This window comes from Engraulis encrasicolus, chromosome 6 (genome assembly GCF_034702125.1).
Source record: "Engraulis encrasicolus isolate BLACKSEA-1 chromosome 6, IST_EnEncr_1.0, whole genome shotgun sequence".
Taxonomy (NCBI): domain Eukaryota; kingdom Metazoa; phylum Chordata; class Actinopteri; order Clupeiformes; family Engraulidae; genus Engraulis; species Engraulis encrasicolus.
Genome location: NC_085862.1, coordinates 48,052,948 through 48,072,679, shown reverse-complemented (window position 1 = coordinate 48,072,679; position 19,732 = coordinate 48,052,948). Strand labels below are relative to the sequence as shown.

The following is a 19,732-nucleotide window of genomic DNA, read 5'->3' as shown; positions in this document are numbered from 1 at the left end:
ATCAAAAGGTCTTGAGTAACAGATTAAGATTTGTGGACTACTATTTCGGTAACAACAACAACAACCTTGTCATACGGTCTCGGAAGAGGAGAGGCAGGGCAGACTCACGAGTAGCTGGCGTTCTGCTGGGCCTCTGCTAGCCGCAGGCGTTTGGCATGGTTCTTGCCTTGGTAGTGAGCCTGGGCCACGGCAGGAGAGCTGAAGGAGGCGTCGCACAGCTTACAGTAGTCATTCTCTGTGGCCAGGATCACACGACTGGTGCCCTTAAAGGGTACAGGCTGGGGGAGGGGTGGGGGGTGAGGATGACATGACACAAGTTTGTAATCAGATAAACAAATGGCAAATGGTAAACAGAGGTGTCAAAAGTAAAAGTAAAAGTAAATTTGTGGTGTAATTACTACACTAGCACATGATAATACATAGTTGTTACACCAATTACATAATCCATTGTACCTAATGAGGTGGACAGTTTGTGCTATTACTGAAAAACGCTAAAAACATAACAAGAACCACCACAAACTTGATCCAGTCAGCGCGGAGGTAGCTGATCACAAGACAAGTACACTAGTCTACAGGTAACTCAGATAAGTTAGCTGTGTTGGAAGGGAATTGTGTTTCTTTTTTTTACTTTTACTTTTACTTTTGACACCTATGATGGTAAACAAGAACAGAGAATATGTGAAGCACTGAGAAAATGGTTCATGTACTAGATACCATTTCCTATTTCTATTTCTGGATTGCCCACTTTTGCCATCAGAATTAACAAGCTTCTCCATACCAAATAACAGCTGAGACAGTGAAACACTTACACATTAAAAGTTACACATTTTCTAGCTTCCATTTCCCATTTGTATTTCTGGACTGCCACATAATCCTGTAAACATGTACTCTGAGTGATGTCTTATAATCATTGGGTACAATGCCCAAAGGCTTGTCCATCTTGTCTGGGGGAAGATGGGGGAAACGTTTGTAATCAGATTAAACAAACAGCTTCATACCAAATAACAGCTAAGACACTCAACACTCAAACATTTTTTCCAGCTTCCATTTCCCATTCGTATTTCTGGACTGCCGCATAAACCCGTAAACATGTATTCTAAGTGATGTCTTGTAATCAGTGGGTACAATGCCGAAAGGCTTGTTCGTCTTTGCAGTGTGTGGTTTTATGTTTTGACATATCGTCTCATGATTACTGCTTTGGGGCTGTGCAACACTGTCATACTGCACATCCGAATAATCACTCACCACACCGCCAATGCTCACCACACCAACAGCATTGCATGCATACTTAATATCCAAGAAAAAAAGCTGCTTGTTTTGAGAGCCAAGTCACAAACCGGTGAATTGCAGCCAAATCCACATGCCTCACCTGCAGAGGCGGACTTTCCATTAGGCAAACCTAGGCAATTGCCTGGGGCCCCGATCAAATATAACCTTCATAGGGGCCCCAACTGTCACATCAGTAGTGGTAAACACACAAAAAGTAGGCTTGATCTTAATTTGTCACTTCTGTAAAGTAATCGAAGATTTAAACGAGACGACGCAAAAATAGCACCAAAGCACAGAATTTCATGTCTCTATACTGACTTATCTCAGGGCCCATGTTTATATTTCGCCTAGGGCCCCAAAATGACTAGATCTGTCCTTACTTACCTGCTTACAAGTGGCACTTTCCGTTGGAGTGGCGTTGGGCTGCTGGGACACGGGTTCAGCTATCTCGGGTATTCGAATAGGAGGCGGCTGCTGGCTCCCCGCGTAGAAATTCCGCAGCTTCTTGCTGTGGTTCTTACCCTGGAACAAAAAGATTGCCGGGCCAGGCCGGGCGGACAAGCGGGCGGGCAATTACACGGTAATTATACACTGTACATTGAAACATTGTAATTCACTGCTCACTGTAGCGGCATAATGATGACATTCTGTTCTGCTACTGACAGAGAAAACCAGTGGCAACCAGTGACACAGCAGAGATGTCGCAATGCTCTACTAAAGTAAACTGAGGTGTGTGTATGTGCGTGTGTGTGTGTGTGTGTGTGTGTGTGTGCGTGCGTGTATACTTGTATGTGTACGTGTGCGTGCGCTGTATGTATGTGAATGTGGGGTCAGCACAGCAGGATATCCACCTGATAATGGGCCTGGGCTTGCTGTGCCGAGTTGAGTGTGACGTTGCACAGTTTGCAGTAGAGCGGCTTGCACAGCTCCTCCAGGGTGGCGTCCGGCTCCGCTCCCCCCGTCTGGCACTCCTCCTCCAGGGGGGGCCTGGGGCCCGGCATGGCAGGGGCCAGCACCCCCACGGGCATGGCAGGGGCCAGGGGCGATGGTGCGGGGGGCATGGTTGGGGGTGGTAGTGGTCCCGGGGGCACTGGAGGAGGCAACGGTGGTGGAGGGTTGCTGTGGTGCGGCACCATCTGGAGGGGGTGGGGGTGCTGGGGCTGCTGCTGCACAGTAAACATAGCAGAGGTGTCAAGAGTTTAAGTAAAGTAATGGTGTAATTACAACACTTAGTACATGATATAACATAGCTGTTACACCATTTACTCCATTGTACCCAGAGGTAGATAGACTGTGTCGCTACTGAAAAACGAAAAATGTAAGATGACCCCACCACAAACTTGATCCAACCAACGCAGGGTCAGCTGGTCGTAAGACAAGTACACAGGTCTACTACCTGTTACTCAGATAAGTTACCTGTGTTGGAAGCTGTGTTTCTTTTTTTAAAGTTTTACTTTTACTTTTGACACCAAAATAGGGTGTCAGTATGTCAGAGTTAAATTATATTAATCCAGATAGATTGTGTACAACACCGTGGAATTACTCAAATGACTCTAATAATGTAGTCAAAAGGCTAAGTGTAATATTCTGCTAGTGGCTAGCGTAGTTTCAACTCAACAGCTCTTAATATTTGCATAACATTTAATAAAAATGCAAGAGCAAAAAGAACAGCAATTTTAAGTGGGACCAAATGTTATCTGAGACAAGGTTCATTTCATTTCAGCTCTGTTAATTAGTTATATTAAGAAAGGTATTTTTACTGCGTGCTGCTGTGCGCTGCAGAGCTGCGTGTAGCGTAGCGGGTCGGGCGAGGAGAGCATCACAGGTAGAGGTCGCAGTGGCTCAGGGGCGGCCGGCAGGGCCAGGGCCTGGCAGGGCATTGGCTGCTGTGCAAGAGGTGGTGGAGGAGGCGGTAGAGGAGGAGGTGGCTGAGTTTGGGCCAACCGCTGCTGCTGCTGCTGCTGCTGCTGCTGCTGTGGCTGCGGCTGGTGACACACCAGACTCAGGGGGGTTTTAGAGATAGCCTCCAGGCCTAGATGGGGAGAGCAGAACTTTATGGCTTTATTTGTGACAGGACAGTTGAGATAGGACAGGACATGACTGGGGAGAGAGATACGGGGAAGGATTGGCAAATGACCCAGGCCAAATGCATGTTAGTTGTGCATGCTCAGGCTGATCATCATGTATCAGTATGCGCATAAGTGCAAAGATTTAGCAGCTGTGACCTCAATGCACCTGTTTTAAGGCCGGAATGTCATCTGTCTTATTGACCCATTTAGAAGTCACGTCATCACTGACTGCGTGCGCATTGTTGACTCAAACGCACACACACACACACAAACGGACAGTGCAGACCCTAAAGAGAGAAGACCTGCCGTTCTGAAGCGTGTACATTTGTAAAAATAGAGATCCTGAAAAGTACACTTGTTAAGCTATTCCAAGAGGGAAGAGGCTGTTCCAAAAGCATAGGCGATGTCTGTGGTTACAAGAAATGAAACGTAATGACTGGACTGAGAACACCATCAGGAATTCTCGTGTTTGTGGCGCCCACTTTGTATCTGAAGTTATCGTGACCATCCATTTCCTTATTTCGGAAAAAAACACCTGGCTAGTTTCTTTACAAACGTGCGGTTTATTGCATCAACAATGCGCAGGCAGCCCGATTACGTCACATCTGTGTACAAACAGTAAAGGGGTCTATACACACGGACGACCACTGATTACTCTCTCCTGTGAGCAGGGCTGAGTTCAGCCCCAACAAAGGCCCCTGTGGCATGTGATGTTGTTTTGCAAGGCCCCTACTAATTTGTGGGCTGGTCTCTAAGAAAATGACAACAACAGTACAGCGCCTGACGGCCGTGGGCCCACAGGGAAAGGCCCTGTATGCCAGATCACCAGTCCAACCCTGACTGAGAGGTATTCACACATGCTCTTTAGTCTCATTACATTTCATGACATATCTTCCCCGCTGACTCACGGCTCACTGTGTGTGTGTGTGTGTGTGTGTGTGTGTGTGTGTGTGTGTGTGTGTGTGTGTGTGTGTGTGTGTGTGTGTGTGTGTGTGTGTGTGTGTGTGTGTGTGTGTGTGTTGTGTGTGTGTGTAATATGACAAAAAAGGACAGTCAGCTGTTCCCTTTTTTTCTCTCCAGTGCATCAGTTCCAGAGGAGAGAGAAGACAGTGGTGATTCAGGCCACTAAAATAGCTACCTGGAGGTGAGCTGTGAGCAAGGTTCCGGGTGCCAACGGGGGTCGGCATTACAGAAATGGAATTTAGAGACTGATCCCATCCCTGCATTAAATTCCAAAATAAGACCACTACCAATCAGAAAAGCATGAGATGATTTGGCAGCCTAGGTGCTATATTGCTCTTGCAGCGAGTCACACTGGTCGTTGTTGTGTTATGAAGCCAGGGTAACAGAATTGTTGTTGCACAGTTCCGACGTTGTTAAACTATAATAAGCCAACACAATGTCCTTTTCTTTCTTTTTTCTTCTTCTTGAAGTGTCGTCGCAAAATGAACCTGATATCACTTGGTCATGAGAGAATACCATCCCAGAAATAGGTATAAGGAGGACCTAGCCTACATAGCCTTCTTTGCTCAAGGTCAGAGTTGCAAGTCCTACTTTTTTTATTGTGGTCATAGGCCTTGCTCAAAACTTAAATTGTGCATGGAACCAAATATTAAATGCACAGTGTTTCGGCAGTAGAATGTTGTAGGTGTTGAAAAGACTTTGCTACCGTAGTACTGTCTCCTATTACTATTACATTACACAGCCTTTAATACATTACGACAGTAATACATTACACAGGGCCCCAGGGCAAGACACTTTTAGGGCCCCCATATGGCCAGCCAAGTTCACAATGGGGCCCTCAGCAGGAATAAGGGAGGGTCCTGGGCCCTGGGGCAAATGCCCGGCTCGCCCTAACTATATCTCTGCCCCTGCATTACGACTTGGTAATTGCCCCTCTGCTAATAGCAAATTGATAACCTGAGCCTGTCGTTAATACAGTAAATATATTGTATACAACGTTTTGGTTGTTTTGGCGCTTGTGATGAATGAATCCACCACTAACTTAACTGAACGGTAAACAGCCAAGGATCACAAGGCCTTTTAAAACAAGTGGCGTGTCTTTAAAATAAAAGTGGACTCAGGCAGACGACGGGCATTTGTTCCTTAATGAGAAGCAGGTTCTGTTACATAGGTTGCCATTTTAAGACGCTATCTTTGCATGGAAACCCTGTGGACAACGGTATGGAGTTGTTTAGCCACATCAATAATTTAGGGGCACAACGCTTAAGTTACATGCCTGGCCGCTCTCAATGGACCACTTCCACTCATTCACTGGGCAGCCTTTTTGGGTCTTTTGTGCTGTGATTTTTGTGTGTGTACCTCATAGGTGATCACATCACAGTGGACCAGAACCAGAGCAGTGACTGACCTACTGTAATAGAGGCAGATAAATACTTTTTTTTGAACAGCTGATTATTTACATTAAATCTGGATATTAGCTATGCACAATTCTCATTTTTTCCCCTCAGATCATTATTTGATGCTGCTTTTCTGTTGTGTGATGTATTGAATTGCAAAAAACATCCATGACTTCGGAGGAGAATGAGAGAATTGTGGCCTCAAAATGTATGTTGAGCTACGCAAGGGGAAAAAAAAAATAGAACTACACACTTGCAGGCAGTGCACATAAAAAATGAAGTCATCAAGTCAAGTCAAAGAAACTGAGACACTAAGACTTAAACCCAAGCTGTCATTGCTCGGTTTTGCCAGTGAAAGAAGTGGACGTTTTCAGCACATCTGGAATTGTACATGTTTAAATCTGACGTCAGTTGCATGCAAAATGTCAAATGTCAAAATGTTACCATTTAACACCAAACCAGACTGCAACCTGCACAGATGTAATCACAGCAATTCCATTGTAGGTTGTACACCTGCCTATCAATGCCATCATGTCAGCTATCTGACCCTGCATTGGTACATGCATACACCAATAACGCGTAAATTACGCACGGTTTTACGCATTTGTTGAAGTTTTGAAATGTGATGGTAGCCTAGGCTATAGCTTGATGGTTACTGTGGATCTACCCGTCTTGCATCTCTGTGTGCATTCGCTGCTGTAGCCTCTGTCACTAACCAGCAAATCATATCACTTACCTGGTATGTGGTGAAAGTAATGGCTGTTCCCATAGCTTATATGATGTGAGTTGTAATTTCGGCTGTAATCAGGACTTTGATACACAGCATCCTTGTTCTTCACATGCATCGCCATCTTCACCGCATCCTGATGAGCAGACGAACTCCTTCCAGCTCGCCTCACCGTGGAGACGGTGCACTTCAGCTGTAGGGTACATTGTAAGGGCGTATTAATTTCACTATGTGCACGGGGGAGAAGTGGTTTGGTGCTATTCCTTACCCTACGATATCCCACGAAATATTTATTTGTTGTGGCCCCACTGTCCAGACAACAAATTATGTACAGAGAAAGCATATAATAATAAAAAAGAAAACGTCTCTGCGTGCCCCCTTGATTTTGGTACAGTCCGCTTACTCTTCCCTGATGGCTCAGGCAAACTCTTCACTGCTCCTCTATGATTTATTTATTTCTGTCAATATGTTGTCTTAAAAAACGAAATAATTCATGTGGGGTTGAGATGTTTTAAATTTCACCATGAAAATGTATTTAGCCGACATAATGCCTACTTTTACGCATGCCAAGAAGTAGGCTACCCATAGACTGTAATGCTACCATAATACAGAGGACAGGTCACTGAATGAATGCAAAATATTGGATACACAAGTGAAAACATTTAGCATGGGGCCCATGGAACTGCAGAGAAATAACTAAACTTGTGATTTCCCGCATCCGTGGCACAATATGCTATTTCCTTCGCAAAACAACACATTAAGTTTAGTTTCCTAAAAATATCATTCCATAGAAGTGCATTGGTCAACCAGCTGCAATGCAATGGGAGGAGTTGATCAATAAAGTAGCGTCCGATTGCTAAATAGCCTTCTAGATCTACTCTCGTCAAAGCCTATCAAAACTCGCGGGACACCCGTCTCATCATACCAGTTTGGGTTTCCTCTGCCGCGGCTAACTACTAGCTAGCAAGTTCGGACTTAGCATTCAGAATTCGTGTTTACTGTTGAACAGATTGCAAAACTGTTCATTTATGACAACTAGTTGTACATATGGTATGCGATGGGGTCTAACCGTGAGTCCTTGCAGTGGATTCGATTTATCGGCAGTGTTTCATTTCCATGAAACTCCACGTCCAGACAAATGGGAATCAACGTTGCTATGGAGAATCTGCGAGTGCAAGACTGGAGTAGGCCGTAGCATCGTGTTGTATTTATGACTGAATGAAGAAAACGGAAAAAGCATTGCCCAGAAAACTCTAACAGAAAAGGTTAGTACACGAGGAGTGGTGACATGACTGCATTAGTATGCATATGGTCGTTTACTACTGCATCGTGTAGGGGTAACGCCAGTAGTCAGCGAGCCAACTAGCTGTAGCTGGTTAGCATATTTTGATAACTTGCTAAGATGCCTAGCAATGACTATTGAATAGTGTCTTGGCATATGATCGCTTGTCAGCTTGATTTAAACATGCAATTTCGCGGAGAACAGTCAGTTAGAGAAACTGTTATCGTGACTGTGTCACTGGGGTCTGATGGGCTTCGTCTGTATTGGTTATGAATATTTTATCCATAGCTAACTGGAAGTAGCGGATAGCAGATTGATAACTGAGACATAATGTTAGCTAGTAAGCCCAACTGGATGGAAACAGTCTTGCAGCGGTTGGAAAACAGACAGCCGTGTAATCTATCACAGGATGTAAGCTCTCTTTAGACATTCACTTGTACTATCTCTGTGTTGTTTATCTTTGGTCAGGTCCGTTAATAATCTATAAGTAGGTGTGCTAAGTCAACAACTTGAGATAGTGGGCTTGGCGTTTTGTACATGTACAAGACCCAAAACAGTTGCTACCGATCCATCGTAGTAAAATGGGATTGGAGTTTGAGACTTCTTGTGGGTATGTGTTCTTAGTGATGATGACAACAACGGGATAGAAATCAAAGTATTTCCGTTTACTAATGTTGAGATGTATCGTCGGTTTGGTCAAAGTTTACACTCATGCACGGGCGATTCCTGCCGAGGGCGAAGCTTTGCCGTCTGGGTAGGACTAGATGGCCCCGGCACGACCGCCGCCTCTGAACAAATTGGAGCTACGATTCCAGACTGATGGCTAGCTTACATGCGACTTATTGACACTTACAGATAAACCCTTTGTGCATAATCTTATAACCACGTGCTAAACTGAAGCAGCACACATCAAGGCAGTGCATCAATATAAGTCTTCTGAATTTGAAGTGCTGCTCGTGAGAACGTTGCTGAGCAAACATGAGCTGGAAGAACGTTAACCCAGTGTATGTTACAATCAAGGCAAGGTTGTAAACTTTTAGGAGTAATAGACTAGATAGTAGTTCTTTGAGGGGATTGATTAATTTCCAATCGCCATGCTTATCTTTTCAGTCTAATTGACCAGTAGCTGTGTTTTTTATTGTAGTGCTCAAACATTTTGAACTGTACATGGTTATAAGACAATACATTTCTGGTTGTGACTTCTTCACAGAGTGGTGTTACTTATGTTGAAGACAGAGTAGGCCTAAAATAAATAACTAAAAAAAAGAATAGTTTGTACTATATCAGAGCTACTCACGTGGATGCAAGTTGCCTTTGGCTGGTAGTTCATTATCTGATCTCCTCAACTACAGATGAATGAAGCTCTTTTGGTGCTGGTGTGCAGAAGGGCATCACATTAATGTCCAGAACATGAAGGCTGAGACAAGGAAATAAACTGTGGATCATTATTATTTTAAGGTAAATATGTTTTTTCTATCTTGTCATAATCATGGAGCAACTACCGTACTTGTGCTTGTAATAAACTGTAAGAAGCTGTTTTTTGTGGAATTTGGCTTCCACAGACGGTGGTGATATGGTTACCAGGCATACATGTTTGACTGAAATGTTGGTATTGGGTGTGGAAGGTAAATGTTGGTGATCATTTTATTGTTGTTATTGAGCAAGTGGGAACGCGAGTCATCATCCTCCACAAACATCAAGCGGCAAATGTTTTGACTTGGCCCTAGTATGGGAAAACATTCCGTCTATGAGAAGTAGGCTACAAATTCCAGTCATTACGAAGTGACTCACCCACGCATTGGGTGATTCCACCTTCTGGAAGGAAGTAGCTGGCAGAGTAATCATGTCATAGTTTCTCATTGCGGAACAATTTGTTTTGAACAGTTATTGCACAACAACAGATACACATTGTGTATGGAATTCACAGTATAGATGACTGAATGTACCTGGGTAATATCAGTGTGTGTTCATGTTTTTTATTTTTGTTTATTTTTGTATAGGCAATCAGGATATACATTTCCTTCAGTGCTGAAACTGTGAAGTGTTAAGGAAAAAAAGACAATGCCCCCCAGGCCATCATCGGGAGAACTATGGGGCATCCACTTGATGCCCCCCAAGATCCTGGTGGACTGCCTGCTACCCAACGGCATGATCCTGACCCTGGAGTGCCTCCGTGAGGCCACGCTCATCACCATCAAGCACGAGCTCTTCAAGGAGGCGCGCAAGTACCCATTGCACCAGCTGCTGCAGGAGGAGACCTCCTACATCTTCGTCAGTGTTACCCAGGAGGCCGAGCGGGAGGAGTTCTACGACGAGACGCGGCGCCTCTGCGACCTCCGCCTCTTCCAGCCCTTCCTCAAGGTCATCGAGCCTGTGGGCAACAGGGAGGAGAAAATACTCAACCGCGAGATCGGTTAGTTGGGCTGCTCGCCTGTTGGCACTACTTCATAATCAGAGGATTGTTGATTTCTCTGGCTTGAATAATGTTAGTCAAGGTGGTGGGCAGTGAGTTAGCTGTCGGAGACATGTGACTAGCATCATTGGAGAGACTATATTGTGCAATTTTCTAATGAAATATGACATGATGACCTCTAAAAGATTACGTTTTCTGGTGAAGTAACTTTAGAAATAACATTCACAACGCAACTTTATGTTTTCAGGGGGGCTAGTCAAGGTGGTAGGCGCTTGTTGTCTTAAGTGGCTGTCTTCACAATAAAGTGCTATGGGGAACACTTGATATCGGCAGTCAGGAAATGCTAAGTTCATTGTGCCCTCTCTGCTTTTGCTCCTCTTTCATTCAGGTTTTGCAATTGGTATGCCTGTGTGCGAGTTTGACCTGGTGAAGGACCCTGAGGTGCAGGACTTCCGAAGGAACATCCTAAACGTGTGCAAAGACTCTGTGGAACTGCGAGATGCCAATGGCCCTCACAGTCGGGCCCTTTATGTTTACCCTCCCAATGTGGAGTCCTCTCCCGAACTTCCTAAGCACATCTATGCTAAGCTAGACAAAGGTGAGCGGGTAAGAGAGTGGGGAAAAAAAGTGTGTTCGGAAAAATGGGTAATCTTCGGGATGTATTTAGTCTGAGCAAATGGTAACCCAAATTAAAGAAGAGGTCGGTGGATTTGTTTTGACAGACGAGTAAGGCATCATCATCATCCTCCTCCCGTTAAGAGGTTTATGACTCATTCGCAGTTAACCTATCTATGAGTCATCAAACATCCACCTAAATACCTTCTTGCGCTATAGGAGTTCAGAAGACTCTAGATAGCCTTTTCTTGCTGAATTGAACATGTACTGAAACAGGTATTTGGAATCTGTGCATTATTTTTTGTATATGTTATAAGCTATGTCATTAGCTATAAATATACTATTAAAGGTTTTCTTGAAAAATGCATTTAAATAGTCATTACATATAACGATAAGGTCAAGAACCGCTTCTTTTTTTGTATATGTTATAATGCAACGGTCTCCTTCCTCTTTTAGGCCAAATCATCGTGGTCATCTGGGTCATAGTCTCCCCTAACAACGACAAGCAGAAGTACACGCTGAAGATCAACCACGACTGTGTGCCGGAGCAAGTGATTGCGGAGGCCATCAGGAAGAAGACCCGCAGCATGCTGCTCTCCCCCGAGCAGCTTAAGATGTGTGTGCAGGAGTACCAGGGCAAGTACATACTCAAAGTGTGCGGCTGCGACGAATACCTGTTGGAAAAGTATCCCCTGAGTCAGTATAAGGTAAGCACTCGGATGGGGTTAAAATAAAAAAATAAATGTTATATATATGTGCTTACAATATACAGTACTTGCATCGTGGGTTCGGGCGCAGACATCATGATACTGAATACATGATTTGACCAGATTTGTCCCTCTTGACCATTTGTCTTGGGCTTGATAAAACTGGCCATTTTATTTTAGTACAGCCAGCCTCCTTGTTTGAACCGGTTGACTCACCTCCATGGAAGCTTAATAACATGCCTGGGGGAAGGATAGCTGTGTGTTCGTGAAGATGGCTGTGTGTTCAGTGTTCTCTCCAGTGAAAGCCGTTTTCCATGAGTAGACTGTGTGTTATGGCAGTAGGCAGTGCGATTGTAAGAATTGCTGTTTGGCCCGTCAGGGCACCATGAGAAAGTTGAAGCCTGAACAATAAGGCTGTAACGATATTGCATCGAACCGAGGTATCGCGGTACGCAGACCCACGAACCCCTATCGCGAAACTGCCTCGCAGAATCGCGATGCGCCCTTTAAAAGTTGTTACCAAAGTTCTTCCCTAACAAAATCTCTGTTGTTACCCCTCAGTCTAGAAAACAGCAGCATAAAGGCAAATGTTTGCATATGCGCTTAAAAAAGACAAGTAGAAAAGGGGCGCACATGTGCGAGTAACACTTCCATTCATCCCTCTCTTATAAAATGTTCCGTCCAACCAGCACGTGCATTTGTTATTATCAATTGCCTGAGCAACCTCCGCGAGACGAAACACTTGGAAACGTCGGAAGGTAAAGCACAGAAATGAACAACAGACCCAAGAAGGCTTTATCAAACGTGTGAAGGTGTTAAGATTCATGCATGCGCCGATGCTGTTGAGTGGAGATAGACGTTGAGCAGAGAGAGAGAAAGAGAGCGAGAGAGCGAGATGCTCCGCCTGCCCAAATTCATAAACCACGCGACGCTCTATCAGGGAAGTGTCTGAAGTCGGGCGAACGTTGAGGTCGATGTGGATATTAATAGGCAGCGTTATTCTTCCCCGCATTGACCGCCTGCCTAGCGAAAACATGCTCCATTTCAGGTTGTCTCGTCTGTTACATCTGCATCCATTCCCGCTCTTGACAAAATGTCAAATCACAAAACCAAACAAAGGACAACGTGCCTGTTGCATAGTGAGAACATAGGCTAACTGAGTTTCGAGTTTTGTTTGTATAAGCGTGCGCGCGCTGCTGCACGATCAAAAAAGTTAAAAAAATATTAAACATCAAAATTAAGTGTTGCATTTTTGTAAGTAACTTTACACAACATGTTTCCTGACGAAATATGACCAGTGTTGTTTCAGTTAATGTTTGGATATTAATTGGATAATGTTTGATAATGTGAGACAGTTGTTAGACTAATAGGCTACCTACTGGAACCCTGACCCTTCTCTCTCCGTCTCTGTCTCCCTCACACACGGTCAGCATCTCAGCATCATATAATCTAAGCCTATTAATAAGAAGCCTACTTTTCCTTGGTGAACTAATATCCCTTATTGTGCTTTGATGTCAACACCTGGGGAACAGGTTGCAGTGGTATATCTGCAGCATCATTTAGGTACACCTACAAAATTAATGTAGGCAGGTAGGCCTAAATGCAAAAAGAAATCATATGTATAGCCTATATAGGCCTATAATTTATTTTCTTCTTTTTTTCCTTTAAAAATAAAATAAAATCGTGGGGCATATCGAACCGTGGGTCATATATCGTGATACAAACCGAATCGTGGGTTGGGTGTATCGTTACAGCCTTACTGAACAACCTCATGGACTTCACCTGTATGGCACAGTGTGGTGGCAAGTTGGCAACCAAGGGGATAATGCTTGTGAAGGAATAAGTACTCTCAGAAAATACAATATGCTTTTACCTCCGCCAAGGAGGTTATGTTTGCTTTCTAGTTTGTAACACTAGAGTGAGGTGTCTCAAATCATTTTTGCAGTTTTATGTACAAGGTAGTTCAGGCATTTTAGAATGCTTTCGAGTTAGTTGATTTGTATTTGCAGTTGCGCTGTCAAAAGATACACATTCAGGAATAAATAACACTATCGAGCTCTGGCAGAACATCAGTCAACGTTACCATAAAACCACGAGGCATGAATGTTGGAAAAATACGTCATATTTGTAAGTCAGCCATTTTTTAATATCTGTTTTGGGTCTTTTTAGCCTTTATTCAGAGACGTAGAGCAGGTAAGGGAACTAGTGGGGGGGGGGATTTGAACCTGGCTTTTGGTACAGCATGGTAAAGAAAGCACTGTGCCACAGCATCCCCCTTGGAAGTCAAAATCGAGTCTTGTTGTGACCATGTAGTCCTTTCTCATTAAGAAGTGTTTATTATAATACCGGTAATAATAATAGTAATGCAATAATAATAACAATACTAAAACCTTTAAATGACTTAAGCAAAGTGCCCCATTACTAACAGGACGACCACACTTGGCGTTTGTGTTTTTGTTTTGTTTTTTCGTTTCAGTACGTGAGGAGTTGCATCATGCTAACGCGCCTGCCCAACCTGATGCTGATGGCCAAGGACAGCCTGTACTCGCAGCTGCCGGTGGACAACTTCACCATGCCCTCCTACGCCCGCCGCATCTCCACCGCCACGCCCTACATGAACGGAGAGGCCTCCACCAAGTCCCTCTGGACCATCAACGGCATGCTGAGGATACGCGTGCTCTGCGCCACCTACGTCAACGTCAACATCAGGGACATCGACAAGGTCGGTGCCATGTAGCCCTCTTCAGACAGCTTTGTGTCGGTCTTGCCAGTTGCTAGTACGCTTAACATCATGGATTTCATTCCGATTTAATAATTCAGACTTAAATGGTTCTCTCGAATTTACTTTGTTCTTTCATTTAATTTAATAAGAAGTGTTCACATGACGTTTTCAAAGTGTAATTAAACTTTATTCAGTATTCATTAAGTGCAGTTCATTCGGAATTAAATGTCTCATGTAAACGTAGCCATTGTGTGTTCGCAGTGATGGGCAACCTGGATTCAGAGGCTAGAATCCACTGCCGCATACTCTGAAAGACCTGGTTTTACCTGTCCAATCAAGGCATTCGGATGGGAAAAGACCGGTCATCTGGATTATGTGGCACTGGATTATTGCATATTAATTCACGCTGCCCATCACTTGTTATTTGAGCTGCCTAGTGTTTTTTTTCTCTATTGTATATGCAAGTAGTTTGACATAATAATAATAATAATAATAATAATAATAATAATAATAATAATAATAAATAATAGTAATATAAAAATAATAACTGCATTTGTTTTGCACAATATCATACAAGGCATGCAACTCAAAGTGCTTAACAAATGGATAAACATCAATGTCAAAAATGAAAATAAAAAGTGAAGTAGAAAAGAGAGACAGAAACAAGATATTTAAGAGTTCTCTGTCTTTTATTAGATTTATTTGGCTGTTTGTAGCCCTTTCTCTGTCTCTATAGTATACTTATCACTACGCTTATTCTCTTTCCTTTATGTAGCTATAAAAGTTATAATTAAATAAAATATCATATCATATTACTCTTCTTTTGTTCCCTTTCGGTGTAGATTTATGTGCGCACAGGGATCTACCATGGTGGTGAGCAGCTATGTGACAACGTCAACACACAACGCGTCCCATGCTCCAATCCCAGGTAATAAATAATCAGCAAATAAGCAATCACGTTATACAATAATCACCATTGACCCACAGCACTTTGGAGATCTGACTCCCTCCCCCTCTTTGTTTTTTTTCTTCTTCTCAGCATTGTTTTTTTTGTCCCTATCAGCAAGTGTACAGTATGATGGATTCCTGCTGTTGTCAGCATCTTGTTGTTTTATATAGAGTATTATGCACACAGTGTTGCTGCCCTGTCCTCATCACCGCCATGTCTTTCTCGTGTGTGCGTGTGTGTGTGCGCGCGTGTGTGTGCGCGCGTGTGTGTGGGCGCGCAGGTGGAATGAGTGGCTGCAGTATGACATGTACATTCCCGACATCCCGAGGGCGGCCCGGCTCTGCCTGTCTATCTGCTCGGTGAAGGGGAGGAAAGGGGCAAAAGAGGTAAGCTCAGCTGCCAGTCTGTCCCACGGCTGCCCGCCCAGGTAGGCCCAGCACTTTTACATAAAGCAGCAAGCGCATTTATAATGCAGACAGTAGTGATGGGGTCAATGCAGGACAGTGCAGTGTGGATTTCAATGTCTTCTCTCTGCATCGGCTGCTTGAATGAGTGCCATCTGCGCATGCGTGTGTGCCTATACTCTCTGTGTGTGTGTGTGTGTGTGTGTGTGTGTGTGTGTGTGTGTGTGTGTGTGTGTGTGGTTTTTTTTCCCTCCTTCTCCTCTTCCTCCACCAAATGTGGTCGGATTACAGGTTCAAGCTCTCGCTTTTATAACATGGTGAGATTGGTGGCGTGTGCGCTGGTTTGTGTGTAACTGATATTTTTGGGATAAGTAATCGCCCTGAATGACTCGCTGTCATGGAAGTGGAAAGCATGTGTGTGGCGGGTACTGCAAAAGGGTTCATGTTGAAGTAGCTATTTTTATCCAAGCCTTTGGAGAGAAAAAACAGGGTGGTTTGGTAGCCATTGAGAGAATAATATTATGAACTGGTGGAAAATGGTGAACTAAGAATAGTGCTATCTTAATGTCATGAAGTTATAACATAAGCTGTATGAGAAGACGCCACTTTTGAAATGAATGTGAATGATTGCATTTTTAGGGGAGAATGTAAACTGATGGACATTGCTGATGCTTGTACTACTCACTACCTTTGTCTAGACTAGATGGTTTATCACCATGTTGTCGGATAAAGTGGAATATGTATGCTCTGTCTGTTTTTGGATATAGTGGAATGCTCTCTGTTGTGCACTTATGGCGTAGTCGCTTTGATGGAATGTTAAGTAGAGGCTGGTTTGATGTCAGTGCATTGAAGCTATCCAACACTCCATTAGCACTTGCTGTCAGGCCCAGCTGAATTCATGTCTCAAGGGCTGCAGCTTGGCCAGCCGGTGAGCTTCTGACTTCTGAGAAAGGTAGTTCATGCTGTGTGGCTCCTTTTTGAGTCAGACATTTCCCTTACTTCCTTCGATCCAGCACCGTCATTTTATGGCCCATTCCAGACCAAATCCAAACTAGTAGGAGATTGGACTTATTCTACCTGGATATTTCAGCTCCCGTTCCTGGCAGTTGAAGTGGGAGTTTTACAGTCATAGCAACTGCCGTGGTTTAGCTGGTTTAGCGAGGTGTTACGAGCCAAAAGAGCCATAATAGCTATTATTCAGGCATATGGTACATTTATGTTGACACAATATCACGTTATAACATGAAGAAGATGTTGAGAGAAAAATGACTGTGTTTGGAACAGCTGCATACAAGAGAAATTAAGTTTCACTTACTTATGGACATTTTAAATAATGTCTCCTTGGGCGCTGCCGCTGCCATTATCATTCGACTTCAATTTGTTTTTGTGGGAGTAAGACTTAGTGCCAGTTCCCTCGACTTCACTAGTTGGAGCTTCCACATGACTGGTGTTCCAAAGCATTTTTCGTAGTAGGAATTTGGATAAGTGCAATCTCCTACTAGTTTGGATTGGGTCTGGAATGCACCATTACAGAATTGTTGGACTTTTCTGAGTTTAGACGAAACGCCATGAAAACAGACATGACTTGTTCACTGATTATCTCATGCGGAATTACTGTGACTGACTGTCCCTGTCTCTGTCAGTTTTCTAGCATGGCGTAGTTCGAACCCACTAACCCCCACGAATTGAATCACCCTGTCCACAGGAGCACTGTCCACTGGCCTGGGGGAACGTGAACCTCTTTGACTACACAGACACGCTGGTGTCAGGGAAAATGGCGCTCAACCTCTGGCCCGTACCTCACGGCCTGGAGGACCTGCTCAACCCCATCGGGGTCACAGGCTCCAATCCCAACAAGGTAAACAACCCAGCACCAACATATCACAGCCTCCAATCCCAACAAAGTAAATAAACTCATCACCAGCATATCACAGGGTCTAATCCCACCAAGGTAAATAACCCAGTGCCAGCATATCACTGGGTCCAATGTTTGGGCCACCACAGTGTGTGGGTCTTAAACTTGGAGGTGTGTGATAATGGTGTAAATAACCTAGGCTCAGCATGTCCCAGAGGCCAACTTGTAGCTCGTAATGTGTATACATGGGAAGGTTCTGTGGTCATGATCCAGTTAGTTACCATCAATGTGCAGACAACCCAGAAATTCCTAGGTTTCTTGTATTCTGCCGTGCAATACTAGAACGCAGTAACTCAAAATGGTCGAAATTTTTGTTATATCGGAAATCGGTTCTAAACTACCTCATTTGTCTTGTGTCCAAAAATGGTGGTCCAACACCGTCCCGTTTTGGAGAAAACTCATTTTGAAAGTGCAAAAATGACCCAAAAAAGGTTAAACAAAAACGCAGTAAGTCGGCGAGTTACTGCTGCACGTTCCAATGGGACTGGTTTGGGAGTAGACAGTAATACCAGCCAAGAACGCAGTAACTCTGTTTTTTGTGGCAAAAAGACACATGAATGTTTTTTTGTTTTTTTTTGTGTGCATTAAATTTCTATCCTAAACAAGCATTACCAGGAAGTGTCACCACCAATTTACCGACAACACAGTTGTCGCGCCATATGGAAAACTTTGAAGCCTTTTTTCTCAGTTTGCCGTTTTCAGAGTTACTGCGTTCTAAGATTGTAGGGCAGTATTGACTAGCACCTCATCTTGCAGTTGCTTACTGTCTCTTTTTTAGGGTTGTATTTTAGAGTTTCAAAGTCAAAGCTGTTTATTTTCTATTTGTGCGCAAACTAGTAGTCCACTTAAGGCACATTGGAACGCACACTCCAGGCACATTGGAGGTGCAGGCCCTCAGAGCATTTCTGAGCATTTGGACAGGATTTTGCTATTTGTTGTGTATCCTCAAATGCCTGTATGCCTGCTTGTCTGTGGCAATGATTTTGTATATACAATACTATATCTGCCCATACTCTTGTGTAACGGCTGACTATATATATCTTTGCCATGTGTGGTTGATCTCAGGAAACACCATGTCTGGAGCTGGAGTTTGACTACTTCAGCAGTCCTGTGAAGTTCCCAGACATGACGACGGTGGAGGATCACGCTAATTGGATCATATCTCGAGAGATGGGCTACAACTACTGCCAAACTGGTCAGGTAAGCCCACCAGCTCAAGGCCTGTTGAGGTCATATACGTCTGTCAACGGTCAGCGCGTTCTGTGAGTTCGTCCACATTCTAATAGAGGGGGAGGAATTCCAATGTTCAGCATGACTCTTGACTGATTCCACAGAGTCAAACATGATGAAGTATGTGTCTGTGTGTGTCACCACTAGCATGTTGTGATTACGATTTTTCCCCCCCAGTGAAATGTCTGTAAATGTACTTCATATTCAAAACTCACATAGAGTCCTCACAAGTTGGCACAGGGTTTTCACGGATATCTGTACTGATTTTTGTGTTGTGTCCATCAGAGCTCGCGCCTGGCTCGAGACCATGCCATGACTGAAAGTGACATCGAGCAGCTCAGGCATCTGTGCAACAGAGACCCCCTCTCTGAGATCACTGAGCAGGAGAAGGATTTCCTGTGGCGGCACAGGTACTTCATTATACCATGTCCTCTTCCTTCCTGCCTCCACCCTCCGCACTTGGGTGCTGGTACATACGTATGCAGATCATTTTAAATGTGGATATTTGTTTGTATCCGTTAACGTGTAAACATGAAATGTGGATAAAAATAAAAACTCCATTCTGACAGGTGCATTTATACCCCCAAATGGGATTTTCTTTCAACCGTTTTGAGATGTTCATTCTAAAACTCTGTTTACATATAAACGAGAGGCCAAAAACAATTATTTTTCTCAAATATACATATACAGTATGTGTAAACAGCTTCATAGACATGTGCCTCTTTTTATCGAAGTAGGGTTTAGAAAGTAAAAGCCTTGCCAGATATTTGCTACAGCCAGTTTAACGAACGAGCTGATCATAATTACCACACCCCTTCAGACAGATACAGGCAGTCGGCTGGTATGCTAAACCTATGCAAATGAGCAGGCGGGGCACTCGGAGGGTCACTCTCAGCCTCAAAATTAAGTAAGGGTTAACGTTCGGCGAGAAGGTCGCTACCGTGGAATAGCAGCACGACAGAGAGAATCTTTAGACCCCGACGCGGAGCGGAGGGGTCTTGTTCTCTCTGAAGTGCTGCTATTCCACAAAGCGACCGACTCGCCGAAAGTTAACCCGCTTATTATATGGA

At 43.9% G+C, this 19,732-nt stretch overlaps 2 protein-coding genes across 3 annotated transcripts in view; one reads left to right on the top strand and one right to left on the bottom strand.

The window, feature by feature from the left end:
* The window catches only part of zmat3 (zinc finger, matrin-type 3), an 18,682-nt gene extending 12,130 nt beyond the window's left edge, over positions 1 to 6,552 (bottom strand). Inside the window, exons 1-5 of the mRNA XM_063201827.1 lie at positions 6,435 to 6,552; positions 3,030 to 3,301; positions 2,121 to 2,435; positions 1,654 to 1,791; positions 109 to 278 (exon numbers count right to left, since the gene is read on the bottom strand). Of these exons, the coding sequence (XP_063057897.1) occupies positions 109 to 278; positions 1,654 to 1,791; positions 2,121 to 2,435; positions 3,030 to 3,301; positions 6,435 to 6,549 (1,010 nt within the window). The 5' untranslated portion in view covers positions 6,550 to 6,552. The remainder of the gene's footprint in view (positions 1 to 108; positions 279 to 1,653; positions 1,792 to 2,120; positions 2,436 to 3,029; positions 3,302 to 6,434) is intronic.
* Positions 6,553 to 7,333: 781 nt separating this feature from the next.
* The window catches only part of LOC134451389 (phosphatidylinositol 4,5-bisphosphate 3-kinase catalytic subunit alpha isoform), a 33,308-nt gene continuing 20,909 nt past the window's right edge, over positions 7,334 to 19,732 (top strand). For both annotated transcript variants that reach the window (XM_063201825.1, XM_063201824.1), the window contains exons 1-11: positions 7,334 to 7,690; positions 9,060 to 9,165; positions 9,708 to 10,120; positions 10,509 to 10,718; positions 11,192 to 11,442; positions 13,919 to 14,164; positions 15,007 to 15,092; positions 15,394 to 15,499; positions 17,223 to 17,375; positions 18,498 to 18,632; positions 18,948 to 19,072. In XM_063201825.1, the coding sequence (XP_063057895.1) occupies positions 9,769 to 10,120; positions 10,509 to 10,718; positions 11,192 to 11,442; positions 13,919 to 14,164; positions 15,007 to 15,092; positions 15,394 to 15,499; positions 17,223 to 17,375; positions 18,498 to 18,632; positions 18,948 to 19,072 (1,664 nt within the window). In that variant the 5' untranslated portion in view covers positions 7,334 to 7,690; positions 9,060 to 9,165; positions 9,708 to 9,768. The remainder of the gene's footprint in view (positions 7,691 to 9,059; positions 9,166 to 9,707; positions 10,121 to 10,508; positions 10,719 to 11,191; positions 11,443 to 13,918; positions 14,165 to 15,006; positions 15,093 to 15,393; positions 15,500 to 17,222; positions 17,376 to 18,497; positions 18,633 to 18,947; positions 19,073 to 19,732) is intronic.